We start from the raw sequence: 15,420 nt of genomic DNA, 5'->3' as shown, positions 1-15,420 counted from the left end.
GCTTTGTTCGTAGTGATGCTTCGTAAGGCCCACCTGACTTCACATTCCAGCATGTCCGGCTCTAGGTGAGTGTGAGTGATCACAGCTTCCTGATTATCTGGGGTGTGAAGATCTTTTTTGTACAGTTCTTCTGTGTATTCTTGCCACCTCTTCTTAATATCTTCTGCTTCTGTTAGGTCCATACCATTTCTGTCCTTTATTGAGCCCATCTTTGCATGAAATGTTCCCTTGGTATCTGATTTTATTGAAGAGATCTGTAGTCTTTCCCATTCTATTGTTTTCCTCTATGTCTTTGCATTGATCGCTGAGGAAGGCTTTCTTATCTCTCCTTACTATTTTTTGGAACTTTGCATTCAAATGGGTATATCTTCCCTTTTCTCCTTTGCTTTTCACTTCTCTTCTTTCATAGCTATTTGTAAGGCCCCCCAGACAGCCATTTTGCTGTTTTGCATTTCTTTTTCTTGGGGATCGTCTTGCTCCCTGTTTCCTGTACGGTGTCACGAACCTCCGTCCATAGTTCATCAGGCAGTCTGTCTATCCGGTCTAGTCCTTTAAATCTATTTCTCACTTCCACTGTATAGGGCTGAGTAATATTCTATTGTATATATGTGCCACATCTTCTTTATCCATTCCTTTACCAATGGATATTGATGGTGATTCCATGTCCTGGCTATCGTAAATAGTGCTGTAATGAAAATTGGGGTCCATGTATCTTTTGGAATGATGGTTTTCTCCAGGTAAATGTCCAGGAGTAGGACTGCTGGGTCGTGTAGTTGTTCTGTTTTTAGCTTTTTAAGGAACCTCCATGCTATTCTCCACAGTGATTGCACCTATTTACATTCCCACTAACAGTGCAGGAGGGTTCCCTCTTCTCCACATATTCTTTAGCATTTATTTGTAGATTTTTTGACGATGATGGCCGTTCTGACCATGTGAGGTGGTACCTCATTGTAATTTTGATTAGTGATGGCCATGGAGCTTCTCTTGTGGCTCAGCTGGTAAAGAATCTGCCTGCAATGAGGGAGACATGGGTTCGATCCCTGGGTTGGGAAGATCCCCTGGAGAAGGGAAAGGCTACTCACTCCAGTATTCTGGCCTGGAGAATTCCATGGACTACAGCCCATGGGGTCGCAAAGAGTCAGACAGGACTGAGGGACTTTCACTTCACTTTTAAGAGGCACATGGAAAGATGTTGGCATTGTTAGCAAATCAGTGTAGCTGTATCTCTCCAGTCTCTTCCTCTGTTGTCAAATGGAGTTGTCTCTGTGTGTCTCTGACTCTGCGTTTCTTCTTGTGAGGATACCAGTCATAGTGGATTGAAGGTCCATCCTATTTATCTGAACTAATTACATCTGCAAAGATCCTTATTTCCAAATCTGTTCACATTCTATGGTACTATGGGTTAGATTTTAGGGGATACAATTCAACTCATAGCAATGCATCGTGGCATTTGTTTGAGTCCTTAGATTCAGCAGCCCGTAGGAGTCTAAGACCACCAAACAACTGCCATTTGACAATTAGAATTTGCCCGTTTTGCCTCTGCTGTTGGCAACCTAAGCAGAATTAGACCACCTAATTAAAAAATAGTTGAATGAATCTTTCCAAGTGATACATTTAAATTGTGTTTCTCTGTGGGTGTATGATTGATTTTAGCAATATAGTGTAAAAGGATTGGTGGGTCACATTTTTATTGGAAGATCCAACCCCAGATACATGTCTGGATATATGTATACCCTGTGATGCCCATTAAGGAGAGGGCTGCAAGGATCTATCTGATCTGTATCGTGAATGCGTGAGCAGGACTCAGCTAGCTGAATTGCTACTCATCCCCCAACAAAGGAGGAAGTAAAGCCATTTACTCAAATCTTGGGCTGCAAGGAAAATGTCTAATGCCCTTGCTCCACTGTCATGAACGTGTGCAACACTTTGTTTATTGACACAGACTGTTACTTTCCATAAGATCTAACCATGTCTCAGTTCAGTTCAGTTCAGTCACTCAGTCGTGTCCGACTGTTTGCGACCACATGAATCACAGCACGCCAGGCCTCCCTATCCATCACCATCTTCCGGAGTTCATTGAAACTCATGTCCATCAAGTTGGTGATGCCATCCAGCCATCTCATCCTCTGTCGTCCCATTTTCCTCCTGCCCCCAATCCCTCCCAGCATCAGAGTCTTTTCCAATGAGTCAACTCTTCGCATGAGGTGGCCAAAGTACTGGAGTTTCAGCTTTAGAAAACATCATTCCTTCCAAAGAACACCCAGGGCTGATCTCCTTCAAAATGGACTGGTTGGATCTCCTTGCAGTCCAAGGGACTCTCAAGAGTCTTCTCCAACACCACAGTTCAAAAGCATCAATTCTTCGGCACTCAGCTTTCTTCACAGTCCAACTCTCACATGCATACATGACCACAGGAAAAAGCATAGCCTTGACTAGATGGACCTTTGTTGGCAAAGTAATGTCTCTGTTTTTCAATATGCTATCTAGTTTGGTCATAATGTTTCTTCCAAGGAGTAAGCATCTTTTATATCATGTTTCAGTCAGTTCAGTTCAGTTCAGTCACTCAGTCGTGTCCGACTCTTTGTGACCCCATGAATCGCGGCACACCAGGCCTCCCTGTCCATCACCAACTCCCGGAGTTCACTCAGACTCACGTACATCGAGTCAGTGATGCCATCCAGCCATCTCATCCTCTGTCGTCCCCTTCTCCTCCTGCCCCCAACCCCTCCCAGCGTCAGAGTCTTTTCCAATGAGTCAGCTCTTTGCATGAGGTGGCCAAAGTACTGGAGTTTCAGCTTTAGCATCATTCCTTCCAAAGAAATCCCAGGGCTGATCTCCTTCAGAATGGACTGGTTGGATCTCCTTGCAGTCCAAGGGGCTCTCAAGAGTCTTCTCCAACACCACAGTTCAAAAGCATCAATTCTTCCGAGCTCAGTCTTCTTCACAGTCCAACTCTCACAGCCATACATGACCACTGGAAAAACCACAGCCTTGACTAAACAGACCTTTGTTGGCAAAGTATTGTCTGTGTTTTTGAATATGCTATCTAGGTTGGTCATAACTTTCCTTCCAAGGAGTAAGTGTCTTTTAATTTCATGGCTGCAGTCACCATCTGTAGTGATTTTGGAGCCCAGAAAAATAAAGTCTGACACTGTTTCCACTGTTTCCCCATCTATTTCCCATGAAGTGATGGGACCAGATGCCATGATCTTCGTTTTCTGAATGTTGAGCTTTTTCACTCTCCTCTTTCACTTTCATCAAGAAGCTTTTAATTCCTCTTCACTTTCTGCCATAAGGGTGGTGTCATCTGCATATCTGAGGTTGTTGCTATCTCTCCCAGCAATCTTCATTCCAGCTTGTGCTTTTCCAGCCCAGCGTTTCTCATGATGTACTCTGCAGATAAGTTAAATAAGCAGGGTGACAATGTACAGCCTTGACGTACTCCTTTTCCTATTTGGAACCAGTCTGTTGTTCCATGTTCAGTTCTAACTGTTGCTTCCTGACCTGCATACAGGTTTCTCAAGAGGCAGGTCAGGTGGTCTGGTATCCCCATCCCTTTCAGAATTTTCCACAGTTATTGTGATGCACACAGTCAAAGGCTTTGGCATAGTCAATAAAGCAGAAATAGATGTTTTTTGGACTTGGAGTAAATTAATCCCCATTTAGTGGGAAAATCAACCTTTGTAGTCTAAAACATCAGGCTTTATATTATAGCAAGATAGCCACCCTGTAACTGGCCCTGGCTTTGTACTCTTCTGCGTGTCACTGTGATTCTTAGTTCCCTGACCCTTGCCTCATTCTACTTATTCTGCTCTCATAAAATTTCCCTCTTCCAGGAATTTTTGTTAAGGGTCATGTAAAGGAAGAAAACAGCAGCAAGAGGTAGGAAAATCCTAAAAGGTTTCCTCATTAAAAAATGTTGTTGAAATTTAAGCCATAATATTATCATGACTTAACTGCAATATAAATTAAGGAATCTGTAAAGGAAATACCCATGATTAGAATACATTTTTTCCTATAATTACTATAAAAAGTAACTTGAAAACCTGACATTTCTTTGAAGATTTTTACATTTATAATTAGTAATATATAAGTCCTCAAAAATATATTGGTAAATTCAAATGATTATTATTTGTAAAAATTATTCTGATTTAGTATAATTTAAAATTGTCTTGTATCTCTTGTATATATTCTTTTAGTCAATGATATATCCAATCAAGTGTTACTGAATTCCTATTAAGTATATGAATTTTTGTTGGAAATAGAATGATAAATAATACACAGTTATTGATCCCACAGAACTGCAATTCATAGTTGAAATTGTGTTCATATAATATTATATCAATTCAATTTTTGTAGAAAGGAACATAATTTATAGCCAATCAAGATGAATTGTACAAATTTTAAAATATTTGTCATTCCTATTTTTAAGAGCTGATATTAAATATTATCCAATGAAAACAATTTATATAGAAATCTCTATTTAAAAAAAAAAAACAAAGTATTGATTACTATGCATTATTTAGATAGTTCTTCTGACTGGTACCCACCTCCCTATCCCCATATGTATTTGGGAAGGAAAGAGGAACTCCTGTCAGCTATCATATTGGAGACTACCCAAGGAAAAATCCATAACACTTTTTATTAGTGAAGTGAAAGTCACTCAGTTGTGTCCAACTCTTTGAGACCCCATGGACAGTAGCCCTACAGGCTCTTCTGTCCATGGGGATTCTCCAGGCAAGAATACTGGAGTGGGTTGCCATGCCCTCCTCTAGGGGATCTTCCCAACCCAGAGATCAAACCCATATCTCTTGCACTGCAGGCAGATTCTTTACCACTACTGCCATGTGGGAAAGCCAGTTTTTAACTAGAGATGGCCTTTATCTAAAATGTTTTCATTGAATATCAAATCTGGGGAAATTATTACTCAGCTTTCCCTCTTCTAGAGGCATGACAGGAATCAGAAGTATTTTTATACCACTGAGGTTTGCTGACATTATTGATTTGATCCAAAATCTTATTTTTCTCTCCAAAGAAAACATTATTCTAGCTCTGCTTTCTTTAATATATAAGTTAAGGTTGATGGCTCAAGATTATTTTCAGAGAGGATGCTTGTAGTTCAAATGATTTAGCTACCATTTTATCTATTATATGGAGAAGAAACTGTAAACCCACTCTAGTATTCTTGCCTGGAAAGTTTCATGGACAGAGGAACCTGGAGTGTACAATCCATGGGGTTTCAAAGAGTTGGACATGACTGAGGGACTGAGCGTGCACACATGCATCTACTGTAAGATAATCAAACATTATTATTATTACAGTATTATTACAAAATAATCAAACATTAGCTGGGCTGCAGTATAGTCCTCATTCCCTTTATTCCTTTGGGACACTGGTCTGAAAACCACTGCTTCCTTATATTGCAAAGACCAAATAAGTAAAACAAATTAAAAAAAAAACCCAAATAAATGAAACTATTTTAAAAACTAACTCTCCTTTCTTCCTCATCCATGTTAATTCCCTTCTACCTCAAATTACTTTCTGGAAGTGGTTTTTATGTCTCTTAGAGACTATTTATGTATACTATATCCATACTAGTACAGTGAAAATTGTTCCTTATAGATCTTATACTTTTCCCATTTGAAGATTTGCTCATTTTCACATGTCACTTAGAGTTTATCCATTCTCTTAGATATGCATTTTTCCTATGCATTTGAGCATCATAGGAAGATAAATTCTACACTTGATTATGTTAGCTGGTTATTGAGTCACAGAAAGCCATTATTCTTACCATTTTTCAAAGGTGTATAGATTCTATGGGGGGTGAAATTTTAAGATGTAAGTATACTGTTTTTCTACACTCAAATTATGTTCCCCTTGTCATAGAAATTGACCAGTGAAGTGTGCTGTTACTTTTCAGAACCCATGTACATATAGTCCATTAAGTTATTATATATAACATGGGTCAGGAAAGCATATTGTGAAATGTTGCTTTTATTTAAATTCCCACTATTTTGGTGGCAAGCAGAGACATGACTTTGCCAACAAAGGTCTGTCTAGTCAAGGCTATGGTTTTTCCAGTGGTCATGAATGGATGTGAGAGTTGGACTGTGAAGAAAGCTGAGCGCTGAAGAATTGATGCTTTTGAACTGTGGTGTTGGAGAAGACTCTTGAGAGTCCATTGGACTGCAAGGAGATCCAATCAGTCCATTCTGAAGGAGATCAGCCCTGGGATTTCTTTGGAAGGGATGATGCTAAAGCTGAAACTCCAGTACTTTGGCCACCTCATGCGAAGAGTTGACTCATTGGAAAAGGCTCTGATGCTGGGAAGGATTGGGGGCAGGAGGAGAAGGGGACGACACAGGATGAGATGGCTGAATGGCATCATTGACTCGATGGACGTGAGTCTGAGTGAACTCCGGGAGTTGGTGATGGACAGGGAGGCCTGGCGTGCTGCGATTCATGGGGTCGCAAACAGTCGGACACGACTGAGCGACTGAACTGAACTGAACTGAACTGAATGGTAAAGAACCAGCCTGCCAAAGCAGGTTAGATGTTAGAGACGTGGCTTCGATCCCTGGGTTGCGAAAATCCCCTGAAGGAGGCCACAGAAACCCACTCCAGTATTCTTGCCTGCAGAATCCCCATGGACAGAAGAGCCTGGTGGGGCTTCAATCCAGTGGAGTCGGATAGACTGAAACGACTTCGGCATGGCTGGCGTTTTCACTGTATGGCTTCAAGATTTTTAACTTCTTTATTGCCCTCTGGTGGTGTGTTCTGTGAACTGCATATTTAGAAGTCGACTGATTTCCAGGAACTAAGCGGGTCAGGAACAAATTAAAGAGTGGATGGGTGCATGTGGATGTATGGCAAACCAATGCAATATTGTAAAATAATAAAAAATAAAAATTAAAAAATAAATATTTGATTAGGAAATTAAGAGTGGATTATAGAAACCATTCAAATTTATTGAAGCTAATCAAGGATATCAGTAGCCTGCCTGTTGTTTCTAAAAATATAAAGTATTTATTCTTCTGTTATCAAACAGTCATTTCTTGAAAAGGAATATAAATCCTTGTTTGCCTGTAATAAAAGCACAATAATGGAAGACATTCTTCTTTTACACCAAGTATATTCTCTGAAAATATAAGTTAAAATAGGAAGTGAGCTTTTCATATTATCCTTTTGAAAATAAAACTCCACATATAATATCAAATTATGATTTAATTTTACCTTAAATTTAAATATCTGTTGATTAAATGCTATACCTTATAATTTCAGATGATTTTCTCCTTTATATCATCTCTCTTCAACAAATAAAATACATGTGGATGCCTAACATGAGGTAGGGAATTCTATTTGAAATTGGGACATTGATAAACTTGATTTTGACTTAGTAGAGGGGTTGATGACTTTTCCCCAAGGTTGTGGGAGATGGTGGGTGGGGAGAGGTCAGGTTTGTCTCTGTGCTCCCCAAGTTTTCTCTGTGAAACTGTCAACCTCCAGTGTCAGAAATGACTTCTTATATTTAGACATTAAATGTTTTCTATTAAAGTGCAAGTGTTTTAAAAATCTATAAAATATATGGCATTATATATTTTCTTTATTATTAAAAGCTAAGCTTTAACTGAGCAGAGTTTACATATGTGTATATGAATTCATGTATGTGTGTATGGGTGGTGCACACACATGTCTCTGTGTGCATGTGTGTGTATGTGTATGTGTAGGCCTACTGAGGATACAGAACAGATTCTGGACAGGAAAAAGCAGAGGTATATGAGAAGGGAAAAGAATATAAAGGACCACTTCATCTACTCAATGCATCCTCTGACCTGAGTATTGTCTTATTCGCCATCGTCCTTTGTTGATATTATTACCAAATACCCAGGGTTTCTAGGTACCTCTGTAAGTTTTACAATCCTGTCAATATCCCATGGAACCTTGACGTTTTGCCCGTATTGTTTTTCTTTCCCTAAGAGTTTTTCTCTTAGCTCTGTCATGGAGTAGGTACTGTTGTGAAGATCTGTGCTCACCTGTTAAATAGAAACTACTCATTTAACTGTTTAAACAAATAAACATTATCTTGAGTCAATTGCAGGGCACCTCCAGTCTCCACAGAGCAGAGATACTTTGGGACAGGAAGGTCTTTTAGTTTTCCCTTAAATCAAAATACAAAGTTATTGAGCAATTGTAGGATTGCTTATCCCCTCTGTAAGCATTTGCTTAACCCCTCACAGGGACACCAAATAGCCCAATAGCTCTTATACTGAAGTCAAAAGAAAGAATAACACTGGAACAAAGTCTGTATTTAAAATCTGTGTCTTATTTTTCTTTTCTCCTGGCACATGGTAGGTAATCGTTAAATGTTCTCTTGGTAAATACTAAAAATACAAAAGATACTTCATTTACTAGGGGTCATAAAATTTCAACTTTTCTTTTGGTGTTGGGGTTGATGATGAAAAATTTGGAAACTTCTGACGCATATTAAAGTTCCTGGTTTGAGAACCACAGGGTTTAGATGGAAGAAGTTGCCAAAGCGCTGTAAGTAGAATAAAGGCATTTATGTAATTCGTTCATATAATCTCATTTATTGGTTTTCATCACCTAACTTTGAAAAGTCGCCTGAGGCTACCTAGGATTTGCAACAGGCATCACAGCTGCGCTGTCCCCGCCCCCTCCTCTCCTGTGGGAACAGCTCCTCCACAGCAATGCTAACAGAGGTCCGTGACTCTCAGCCCACCTCAGTGCTGCTCACGGCAGTGGCTTTTCTCCACCAGCCTCACCCTGCTCCATTTGAGTCCTTTTTTCCCTTTTTAGCTTTGCTGAGATGTAATTGACATGTAATACAGTGTAAGTTTAAGATGTAGCAGTAGCAGTAGTATTAGTTGCTCAGTTGTGTCCAACTCTTTGTCATATCTGACTCTTCGGGATCTTATGGACGGTAGCCCACCAGGCTCCTCTGTCCATAGAATTCTCCAGGCAAGAATACTGGAGTGAGTAACCATTCCTTCTCCAGGGGATACAACATTATAATTTGATACAAGTATATATTGCATAATGATTACTACAATAAGGTTAGTTAACACATCCATCCCCTCACACAATTAATTACCTTTTTTTGTGTGTGCATGGTGAGAACATGTAAGATCCACTCTCTCAGAAACTTTCAAGTACACAATAGAATGCTGTTAACTATAGTTATCATGCTGTACATTAGGTTCCCAGGATTTATTCGTCTTTTAACTAGAAAGTTTGTACCCATTGACTCACATCTGTTGACCTCACTGTACTTATCTGCGAATCACTATACTGAAAGTAGAGAAAGGGGCTAGGGAAGTTAAAAGAGACAAAGAATCTAAATGTGATCGCTTTGCAGAATCTTAAAGGTCAGGCAACAGGTTTATTTCTAATAGTTTTAAAAAGAGAAGATGAGCTGTGGTTTAATGGTCCACTCTGGAATTCAAATTCTAACTCAGGTATAGTCTGAATTCTGGCCCACCTTGAGTGACACTGAAGGATCATGTCTTAGCACATAACCAGTGGTTTTCTAATTGTATTATTTTATCCTAGTGACTAACATTGATGAGAGGTTTTGAAATTGCTATATTCTGCAAAAGGATTTGACTTTGTAGTGATACCAAACCTTGGAAAATAAAGGAAGGAGAGATTGGTGAATACTTGACAGATTATTATAGTTATAATTGATTGTTTCACAGGGAAATATAGGGAATGGATCATTTAGGAACCTGAATGAATACTTTCTATCAAATCTATTTCTACTTGACAGGTTCAGTTCAGTTCAGTTGCTCAGTTGTGTCCAGCTTTTTGCAATCCCATGAATTGCAGCATGCCAGACCTCCGTGTCCATCACCAACTCTGGGAGTTCACTCAAACTCATGTCCATCGTTCGGTGATGCCATCCAGCCATCTCATCCTCTGTCGTCCCCTTCTCCTCCTGCCCCCAATCCCTCCCAGCATCACAGTCTTTTCCAATGAGTCAACTCTTCGCATCAGGTGGCCAAAGTATTGGAGTTTCAGCTTTAGCCATCAGTCCTTCCAAAGAACACCCAGGACTGATCTCCTTTAGAATGGACTGGTTGGATCTCCTTGCAGTCCAAGGGACTCTAAAGAGTCTTCTCCAACACAACAGGTCAAAAGCATCAATTCTTTGGAGCTCAGCTTTCTTTACAGTCCAACTCTCACATCCATACATGACCACTGGAAAAACCATAGCCTTGACTAGACAGACCTTTGTTGGCAAAGTAATGTCTCTGCTTTTGAATATGCTATCTAGGTTGGTCATAACTTTCCTTCCAAGGATAAGTGTCTTTTAATTTTATGGCTACAATCACCATCTGCAGTGTTTTTGGAGCCCCCAAAAGTAGTTTATCTCAAAAATTATGGGTATAAAAATTGTATGTTTTGATACAATTTATTTTAACACTTCTCTCAATTATGTATTTAAATGGTGAACAATTCACAAGCAACTATGAGGTCAATTGACTGGCCAGTGGCTTTGAGATAATTTATTTTGTAGTCTGGGATTTCCAGTGACATCTTTATTCTCCCATTTATACTCTATTTCATATTATTATTAGTAGTAGAAGTAATATTATTATTATCTGGGGGCTTCCCTGGTGGCTCAGACAGTGAAAAACTTGCCTGCAATTGGTGGACCCAGGTTCAATCCCTGGGTCAGGAAGACCCCTGGAGGAGGGAATGGCAACCCACTCCAGTACGCTTGCCTAGAGAATCCCATGGATAGAGAAGCCTGGCTGGGGGTTGCAAAGAATTGGACCCGACTGAACGACTAACACTTTCAAATTATTATTTAGTTAGAATAGAGTTGTGTATAACTTTTTACTGTCAAACATATTCTAGGCACCACACATTTTGAACACACTGATATTGGGGTCAATTTGATGTTGATGACACTAGTCACTGCTCTTAAAGGAGTTTGTGCTCTACATATATAATTACATCTATAATAACCCAAAAGTGAAAGTGTTAGTCCCTCAGTTGTGTCTGACTCTTAATTTGCCAGGTTCCTCTGACCATGGAATTCTCCAGGCAAGAATATGGGAGTGAGTTGCCATTCCCTCCTCCAGTGGATCTTTCTGACCCAGGGCTCAAACAGGTGTCTCCTGCTGTCCTGCATTAGCAGGCAGATTCTTTACCAATGAGTCACCAGGTAAGCCCAACTATAGCTTTAAAAGAACTCGGTTTGCTCATATTTCTTTCAAGCACTTGTCATTGAATTCGAAGCATTAATCCAGTAAGATTTCCAACTGTGTGGCTTATGCCGGTTGCATCCCCTTCATGCTTATGTATTCATGATGCTCTTTTGGCCCATGCGATTTACTCACAGTTGGTAGGTAGATTTAGAGCATTGTCCAAATTCAGGTTTGGTTTTTTGGGAATTTTACTTTGTAGATAATATTGATTAATTCCAAAAAAAAAATTGATTAATTCCAAAAGGAATTAAAAAGTGTTTGTCTTACTGTGATGTTGCAACCATTAATGACCAATGCATAGATGCATTAACTTATTACAGTACCCATTGGTGATATTCTACTAATTAGATTATTAGTATTCATTTACTAGATAGAACATTATTTCATCAACTATTTGGTTTCCCTGAGTTACAGTTTAATTAGGAAAGACAGAATAAATTCTTTTATTTTATGAAGAAGTTTTATGAAAAAAAGGAAAAAGAGAGAGAGAGATTGAGTCCAGAGAAGCTTCCAAGGAGGACCAATTAGGCATTTTTTTTCTTTGTTGTTTTCACTGAGGTTGTTATAAATATCAATGCACATATTGTCCCCTCTTAGGTTCATGGATCCTGTTCAAGTTGGCTCTTGAGTCCTTCCGACACATCCACGTAGTCTTTGATAATCTTCCCAGCTCTCTTGTATGACAAGATATAACAGGAACATCATGTTCATTCCCCCTGCTGGACTTGAAATCAGCATTTCTCCAAGGAGACATTATTCACTATGTTTATTCAAACTTGTGTTCCTTCTTTAGTTTAACCTTCTTTCAAGTCAGGGCTTTTTTTTTTTTTTTTTTTTTAAGAATTTACTCACTGAATTCTTTCACCTTTTCAAATCTTCCTATTTTCCAACCACTTCATTTCTTAGTTTTTCTAACTGTCTTTTATGTTTTTTTTAAAATAAAAACACATTCTCTATCCTTCTTAAAATTTCTTTTTTTTTTTCGAAATATCAAGCAGAAGATTTTATTTGTTCTGTGGACATGTATTTTTGCCATGCTTTCAGGATTTGCTGGAACTTTCTTCTCATTTTTTCTTTTTTTTTCCTTACTAATTTTCTATGGGAAATGAATGGAATATTCTTTGGTTGCTTATTTCTCAATTAAATGTTTCCACCTTAGGAAGGAGACATAGATCAGAATGTAATTTTTTTTTTCCTGTAAAATCATTTTATTTTCTGCAAGGTAAATATTTTTCTTAGGCATTATTACTAGAACAACCTCTTTGTAGGGTTTTATAGTTTGGAATAACTATATTTAAAAATTTTTTTTGTATCTATAAAGAGTTGTAATACAAAAAATGATTTATAGGCTATTTTCAGGAAGAAGTTACTAGACTATATTTCTATTGAAGAAACTTTACTATTTAAATCTATGATATGGAATGAAAAGATGATTAAAAAGTCTTCTGATCAAAAAGCTTGAGATCATCAAAGGAATGTTTAGTCTCTTCCACAGAGAGCCACCAGGATTTTTTCATAATCTCCTTTGGTTTCATCCAGGATGGCTTGACAGAGAGAGATGCCATACAACTTCTGATAGCATGCTTTGATGTCATTCATGTCAATTTCAGAGCAGGAAACCATAATCCTGATCAGTGTCTTATGACGAGTTCCAACACCCTTCATGGCCTGATGGAACTTCTCAGCAAAGAACATTGGCTGGTTTGTAGCACACTTCACAATAACTGTGAGGCATTTCTAGATGTCACCTTTCAACTCCAGGTCCAGAACTTTGTTCATGTCATGCTTACTATACTTGGAATATTTCTGAAACACTCTGCGAAGATGGGGATAGCTCCTGGTGGTAAGAATGGTAGTGAACACATTCACATCTGTCCCTTTTCTTCTTTCTCCTGCTTCATATAAGGCCCTGGCATCTGAATCAGCCAAGTCGTCATTTACAGCAAGCTCCTCAGATTGGTCACCCTTAGCAAGAGAAAGCAAAGCCTTCTCATAATCTCCAGATGTGTCTGAGGCGATGTCTTTAGCCAGATCTCTCTTCAGTTCTTCTCTATAGACTCTGTTAATTTCTCTGATTTCTCTGTTAGCTCTTGATGCCAGAATTTCATTCAGAGTGTCTTCATCAGTCCCAAGGCCCTTCATGGCAGCACGGAGCTCTTCGGCATCAAACCGGGCTGGAGTTTTCAATAGAGCCAAAACAACTTCCTCAAGGTGACCGAGGAGGGCTTTCTTCAGAACTTCATCCAGGGGCTTTCCTTTCTCCTGCAGATAGGCCGCTTTGATCTGCTGACGCTGTGCATTGTTTCTCTTAGTCAGAATTTCAATGATGGTTGCTTCATCCACACCTTTAACTGTGATTGCTTTGTGCAAGGCCTCAACATCCGAGGATGGATTGAGTGTAGGATAGGGGCTCACTGCTGACCCAGGACCACCTTTGGATCCTTTCACCGTTTTAATGTATTCCTGCTCTTCATTTTCAATAAACCAGGCCTGCTTGAGGAATTCAGATCCCATTGCCATTTTTGAAGGATCTTTTTGTTTTTTTCACCTCCGTACAAAGAACTAAAGAGAGATTCTTCTCTGAACGGTTTGTGCTGCCAGAATGTAATTTTTAGCTTTAAAACTCCAGGGTTCAGTATCTTCTATTGTTTTCATGACATAGTTTAAAAAGCAACCCTAATAATTTCTAAAATCTTCTTCCTCTGCCCTCCTATTCCCTTTTATCCAGGCCTCCTCTTTCCTGTCCTTGCTGAGTATGGGGATTGGTTCTGGAAGGGGTTTTTTGGTTTGATAGGTGTCAATGTTTCTTTGATCCCAGAGTGCCAGGCACTCTCGGATATTTCGAAGTGCTTGCTCTCTCTTGAAAAGTGGCACCTGCAGTGTTCACTTCCAGTTTCAAAGCTTCTGCTGCTGTTCTGTGTCTTTACATTTTTGAGTTCTTGAATCACAGGACTCTCTGGCTCTCCTGAAAGATAAAGTCACCTTTTCTCCCCTCGACTTTCTCCCACACTTTGTGATACATACATGTATGTCTTTTTCTGTTGATTTGTTCCTTGCTGGTTGTATGTGGCAGTTCACATGGACACCTTGTTGTAGATGTTATCTGTAGATTTTTGATCTTGCTATCATAGATGCTTATTTTTCTTTTCTTTGATGGGGTTGTGCCTATTTATGGGAGGGGTGGGATATTCAGAGATAAAAATCTTTTCTGTAGCCAGCATCATTTCCCCAGAATGTTCTGCCATTCATATTTAAAATAAAATGATAGAAACCATTATCCTCATCCTTACAATAATCATTACATTGTTATCAGTCTCCTTTCCAGTCTTCAAGGTGTCCATGACTCCCCACTTTAATGTATTGATAAAATTGGGCAATGCCTTTCTGTACTAGCCTCCTCCTAGTTATGACAGTCTTGTACTCTAGACATAGTCTTCATTACAGATAGGGAATTTAGAAAATAAGGAAACTGTGGCTTATTAGCTGAAAGTGGAATTATGTATTATTTTTTTCAGGTAAAAATGTCTTTAGGCCAAAGTTTTAAAATGAATATTGAAAAAATATCCTGGAATCATTTTGCAAAGGTGAATGCCACATAAAGTACACCAGGACTGAATCCAAGGAGTAACATATTTTTAGAGCTTCCAAATTTATAAATTTACTACAATTCTGCATTAATTTTTAAGCTGACTGAAGAAAATAATTTTGTGATAAAAATAAATATTGATTTTATTAATATATTTTAAAAGTTTATAAGACTTAAATGTTAAGGTTATATCAGCCTTTTCAGTTGTTATTTCTTTTCTAGAATCTTGAATAAAGGAACATTTATTGGAAGGGGAATATGGTATAAAAATGGGGACTCCCAGGTGGCTCAATGGTAAAGAATCCACCTACCAATCCCTGAGTCAGGAAGATCCCCTGGAGAAGGAAATGGCCACCCACTCCAGTATTCTTACCTGGAGAATCCCATGGACAGAGGAGCCTGGCGGGCTACAGTCCATGGGGTTGCAAAGAGTTGGACACGACTGAGCAACTGATCACACATGCACATGATATAAAATGGGAAGATAATCTAACAGTGAAGATAGCTGTATCTAAAGAAATGGCAACCCACTCCAGTACTCTTGCCTGGAGAATCCCATGGAGGGAGGAGCCTGGTAGGCTACAGTCCATGGGGTCGCAA

At 39.0% G+C, this 15,420-nt stretch overlaps 1 protein-coding gene across 1 annotated transcript; it reads right to left on the bottom strand.

Annotated features, from left to right (window-relative positions):
* Nucleotides 1–12,418: 12,418 nt before the first annotated feature.
* Nucleotides 12,419–13,830, bottom strand: LOC511937 (annexin A1-like). The gene has a single exon (XM_059874451.1). The coding sequence runs from the start codon at nucleotides 13,752–13,754 to the stop codon at nucleotides 12,972–12,974; it is 783 nt and encodes a 260-aa protein (XP_059730434.1). The 5' UTR covers nucleotides 13,755–13,830; the 3' UTR covers nucleotides 12,419–12,971.
* Between the last annotated feature and the right edge of the window lie 1,590 nt (nucleotides 13,831–15,420).

Source organism: Bos taurus, chromosome 14, assembly GCF_002263795.3.
Source record: "Bos taurus isolate L1 Dominette 01449 registration number 42190680 breed Hereford chromosome 14, ARS-UCD2.0, whole genome shotgun sequence".
Lineage (NCBI taxonomy): Eukaryota > Metazoa > Chordata > Mammalia > Artiodactyla > Bovidae > Bos > Bos taurus.
The sequence above is the reverse complement of the archived record's forward strand: the minus strand, read 5'-3'. Positions and strand labels throughout refer to the sequence as shown.